The sequence below is a fragment of the Mytilus trossulus genome, chromosome 8, assembly GCF_036588685.1.
Source record: "Mytilus trossulus isolate FHL-02 chromosome 8, PNRI_Mtr1.1.1.hap1, whole genome shotgun sequence".
NCBI classification, from domain to species: Eukaryota; Metazoa; Mollusca; class Bivalvia; order Mytilida; family Mytilidae; genus Mytilus; species Mytilus trossulus.
The window spans coordinates 71,093,312-71,099,102 of NC_086380.1; the positions used below are offsets into that span (position 1 = coordinate 71,093,312).

The 5,791-nt window shown below is 33.1% G+C and overlaps 1 protein-coding gene across 1 annotated transcript; it reads right to left on the minus strand.

Moving 5' to 3' along the window:
- LOC134727950 (uncharacterized) lies at positions 1-3,013 on the minus strand. The gene is made up of 3 exons (XM_063592348.1): positions 2,891-3,013; positions 71-357; positions 1-9 (listed from the first exon to the last, which is right to left on the minus strand). The coding sequence occupies exons 1-3, from the start codon at positions 2,997-2,999 to the stop codon at positions 1-3; spliced, it is 405 nt and encodes a 134-aa protein (XP_063448418.1). The 5' UTR covers positions 3,000-3,013.
- Positions 3,014-5,791: the final 2,778 nt, after the last annotated feature.

The window sequence follows — 5,791 nt, forward strand, 5'->3', positions numbered from 1 at the left end:
TTATATGTTCTTCGTCCTTACTATACATTTTTTGGTAAAAGAGAGTATCATTTTCATGTTTCAAAAAGACCTCTTTGGTTGATGCTTTGGCTTTCCCAGTTAAAGTATCAAAGTTCCAATCTGAATGTTTAAAGTTATGTATAGTCTGTTTTATAACATGGCTCTCCTCTTCTAATGCGTTTACTCTGTCTAATAGTGCTGCATTTGTCTTTGATGTCGAATGTACAACCAGTCGAAGGTTTGTATCATCCTTTTCTAATGCATTCATCTTCTCCACCAATTTAATGTTCTGTTCAGTCGTCGAATCTAGTTTTAGCTTAACCTGGATGAGATCCTGATTCAAATGTTCAAACTGTCCTGTAATAGTTATCAAAGATACCAGGCTTATGATTTAATACGCCAGACGCGCGTTTCAAAAGAATCAATTTTACTTTTTAAATTCGTAAGTATATATCCATCATGCTAATCTCTTAGTCATTGCCAGCTTTGGCAATACTTTTTGTCCCTTTCATATAAATTATTAAGCTCTTTGATCATTTGAATAAGTTTAGTATTTTCAAATATTGTGGCCTCGAACATGTTTAAACTATCATATAATGAAACTAATCAAGTTAATCAATTAAGTTATATATCTTCCTCATGCAAAGCCATGATTCTTTGCCCTTATTTTATGTCAATATGTTTTGTCCAGTAACAATGTCTGAATTGTTAAGGAACATGAAGAGTTGTCAATTATAGAATTGTGAAGCTGTTGAAAAAACAATGTTATTAATGTAACGGAAAATTACTCCGCATCCAAATACTCTTATCACAGACTAAATTTTGAAACATATTTTCCTATTTATTTGTTTGGTCGAAATTTCCATTGTTTGAATTGTTAATATGTATGAATAAGTAGGTCCGAGAACACAATTAATTCGTAGTGCATTTCTTTTAGAACATAAATGAAAATAAAAAAAATCCCACCTGCGCTTTCTCATAGAAACTTTTACAGTGTGTTGTACTACTTTTGGGACAAATTATATCAAATTTATAGAAAACTTCATCGTCTCTAACTCAAAATATGGACAATTTTATGTTTAGGGCGTCTTGAAATCTTTTGACAGCTTCCGAAGTGTTCATTTTCAACCTTTTTCAGCTGGACCAATCATACTTTCCTTTAAAATTCTGGACCCAAATTTTTTTACAGTGTAATTTCATCCCCCTACTTGCAATTTGAGGCATTGAACATGGAGAAATAAATTTGGAAGGGGTTTAAAAATTAATGGCAAGTAACCCATTGTCAACACTAGGGACTATATTTGTGAACAACGAAAATCAAGGGACGACAATGGTGGTCTCGGACCAGTAGCAGGAATACATAAATACGACATAACTTCTACACGAATGTATAAAGTAGGAATTCAGTATCCTATAGGGAAGGACAGTGATTACAACTGGAAGGATCAGATAGGTACATGCACCACCCCATCCAAAAAGGTTGAAGATGCCAACTCTCATTTCAAGTAAAAATCTATAAAAGTTTACCACTATAGGTCGAGGTACAGCATTCAACACGGAGCTTTGGCTCACATCGAACAGTAAGCTATAAAGGGCCCTAAAATTACTAGTGTAAACCCATTAAAATGGGAAAACCAACGGTCTAATCTATACAAAAACGAGAAACGAGAAACATTGATGAACTACATATTAAACAGACGACAACTACTGTACATCAGATTCCTGATCTAGGACAGGTGCAAACAATTGCAGCAAGATTAAACGTTTAAATAATAACAAGCCTTCTCTTTTTCTGAATCAATAGTATAACATCACAACATAAATGCACGTTTTGAATCCTTACATAGATTGTTTTTTTAAATAGTCAAGAATTTAAAGAGGGTATTAATGTTTTGTTTTAATACTAACAAAACATTTTCAAGCATCAGGATTGATTTAACTATGGTCTTATCCAGGGTTTCCCCTGGGTCAATTATTTTTTTCGCCACCTCTTTTGCCAAAACAATATATTTTTCGCCACTTTATTATTTTTTTCGCCAAATATATTTTTCCTTTAAAATTTTCTTTTTTTTCAGCACCCCCCCCCCCCCCCCCCCCCAAAAAAAAAAAATAAGAAGTGTTTTTTTACAACAAAACGAAGAATCTTATTACTTGGAATTGATCCCTCGTGTAAGGTGTAGTCATTACATTGAAGGCTTATAACTCTCATGCCAACCTTTTAAATATATTTCTTCATAACGACAGTTTTCTTTTCTAGACCATTGTAAATAAGTAAAACTATATGCTTGAAACACCTGTGTTACTGAAACGACTTTGAAGTATCCACTCAAATCAATGATCTATATGAAAGTTAAATGATAAAGTTTAAAATCAGAGACCTTTCTAGCTTTTGAACATTTTTCGTCATAACAATAATTTTCTTTTCAAAAGAAGGAGAGGAAGCGTAAATTTTGCTTCAAACACGTGCGTCGCAACGCGGTAAATAAATCCCTTTTGAGACATGTGACAGAAGCCATTTAACCATATCATTTTGTCATATCATACAATCAACACCTTTATTAATTAGTCCTTTGATGTCGATAGCTATAAACGCAATCAGCTGATTATTGATTTTCTGTCGAAATCTTAACGAGTTCAAGGTGAATTCCGAGTATTGTCTGATCGGTAAAGTCAGAGAAACCCTAAAAAAGTAAACAAACAAGATGGCTGAAAATAAATCGTTATATATATTTCTTTCGCCAAATTCTTTCGCCAATGACGAATTTTAATCGCCACAATTATTATTTTTTCGTAAATTGCGAAAATGGCGACCGCCAGCGGAAACCCTGGTCTTATCACTATAATAGAGTGATCACGGGTTATTTCAAATACAGAAAAAAATAATACGTACTCCGTAAGATAACCAGTTGTTGAGTAATGTCATCAGGGTCCGAAGTTGGAGTCCCTATTGAATTCTGAATATAAACTCCAAGGATCACAAGAGTAATGCATGCAACCATTTTGTTGGGTCTGGTTTAAAATCAGAACGATCTGTAATGTCATATTTTATCTTGATAGGTATGTATAAGTTCATAACTAGTAGATAAGTTTATGTGTGTGTCAAAACCTTATATCTATGAGAGTTATATAGTAATTATGCAGAAACTTGTTAATTCGAGTTAGACGACAGTAGCTGCGCTGTCTGTTAACTTCGTATCGTATTAACGTGTGTCAACTGTATAGGTAGTAGAAAATTTGCTTTGTTTGATTTATTTTGAGAGAGAATTTTCATAGAATCAAAGGATTACTTTCGTGGTAATCACGCACGAATATATCTCAGTGAAATCAGCATAGTTTTGCATAGGCTACAGACGCAGTTTCGAAAACATGGTATCTCGGCAAAAGAGGGGCGAAAGATACCAGAGGAAAATTCAAACTCAAAGATCGGAAATAAACTGCCAACGCCATGGCCAAAAAAGAAAAAGACAAATCGACAAATGTTAACCAATGAAAATACTCTAACGGACTAAGCATATAAATGTATACAAATATTAGAAGATATGAAATCATAAAGGAATACTAAAAATGAAATGACTACAATTTACTAAGTGATATAGAACAACAGCCAGAATCTTACGCAATAATGTCTAAATCGTTTTACTATTTCAATATAATGGCCGTTTAACAGCTCGACAATGTAACGTTGAACATTGGATATAACTACTACCCTTTCGATGACTTTTAGTGCGAGGTTTGGCATGCCTTAAAACCAGGTTCAACCCACCACTTTAATTACCCTTTAAAAGTGTCCTGTACCAAGTCAGGAAGATGGCCATATTTATAATATTGTTCGTTTCTGTTTTCTCTTATTTTTTAGATAAGACGTGGCACGGTACTTGTCTATCCCATATTCATGTATTTGGTTTTGATGTTATATTTGTTATTCTCGTGGTGTATTGTTTGTTGCTTGGTCCGTTTCTGTGTGCTGTTGCGTTTCGGTGTTGTGTCGTTGTTCTCCTCTTATATTTAATGCGTTTCCCTCAGTTTTGGTTTGTTGCCCCGATTTTGTTTTTTGTCCATGGATTTATGAGTTTTGAACAGCGGTATACTACTGTTGCCTTTATTTATACGGCACCAGTTTACGGTAGTCACCTATCCAGCAAGAAAATTATGAAATGTAACATTTCATGGTCAACACAGGTATAATGGTAAAGAGTAAACAGATTGCTAGTTTTTAAAGTTTCCTCGCTTAACATAGTCATTATCACATTACAATTAGAAGATTAAGTTTATATCATGAACACTCCGCAAAGAGGACAGTTTGAGCAATCAATTTGTAGATCATAGTGGATTTGCCGGAATTTTTTAATTTCAACTCTATTTTTCAAATAAAAATAAAATAAAATGTATTTTTTGAGCTTCATATTCAATTGCAATTAAAACCTCCTTAGTCAGGCTAGTTAAGCCATGATCAGACTTTTTTTATTTCCAAAATTCCAGGTTTGTCTTCAATTAAAATTTTTAGCAATAAAACACATTAACTTTTCCACAGGAAAAAAATTACTTCAAAGAGTCAGACTTTCTTTAATGGCTCTTTGACTCATTTCGAAATAGTTCAAGTTGTACTCCGGTATTTGTTCATCCTTGGCTTTCAAATGTTTGGATTTCAATATTTCTAATAAATTTTTAATCAGAAACGAAATTTGACACAGCAATCTCATTTTTTAGATGAATTGTATAAACTGTATCTTCATTCAGAAATAAATCTGTTCTCACAAGGTCATTTGTTTAAAACGCAAATATTACTACTTAATGTTATCGAGTTCATTTTGTAGGAGCTCTGTACAGCTTGGTCGGCATGCGATTTTATATAATTCCAGTTTTGTTGGTTATTTCGATACACTTACGACATGTACGAGTTACAGATCGAAGCATTAACAGATTACAGACTTATCTCTTCTTTTAATGTTTATTTCAAATTTTTATATTGCTGTTATTTCTAGTCTTATTCCCCTAACATCGTTATATAGGTCATTTGTTTATTGACCTACGATCCTTACGTATTCAGTTTGTTCTGTATTTTGTAAAATGCGTTCTAAATACGTCTCCTACACAACGCTACGTTTTGACAAAACAAACCAAAAATTAAATAAACCAACTTGTTCAGAGTTGATAACAATGTAAAAGACAAACTACTGTTTTTTTATAAATATTATGCACGTGCATAACTGCATTGCCCGGTTATTCGTTTTAAGTACAGTGTATATTATCTGTTCACTATGACGAGTTTATTGGTTTTTGGGGAATCAGAGTTATGTATAATACACGTTATATAGAACACGTAAGCAGACAATTGATTTACACGTCCTTCCGTGTTTTCATTTTATGACCATGCCAGCCTAGTTACGTACTCTTAATGTCTCTGGTAATGTTGTTATATTTGTAAATCAATGAGAACATAGCAGGGATTTCTACATGATAAATATAGACTTTATATATTCTTAAGTAGGTCAACACCAGCAAGTTCTGATGTTTGAGATTTTGGACATGATAATTCAATCTTGTCTGATTAGGTGAAAAATGCGTTGTAGCGACATGATTGTTAAATATTATTATTAATTCGAACTGAGTAAGTTCTGATGCTGTAGATTCTTGACGTGAACATTCACACTTGTTTGATTAGGCGAATGTCCGTAATAAAATGTGTGTCAGCGACACGGTTGTTGATATTACTATTAATTCGAACTGAGATATTGACAAAGCATGTGTATACAGGCATTTACTTGCATTTCAGTTATTTCTATTTTAGTAA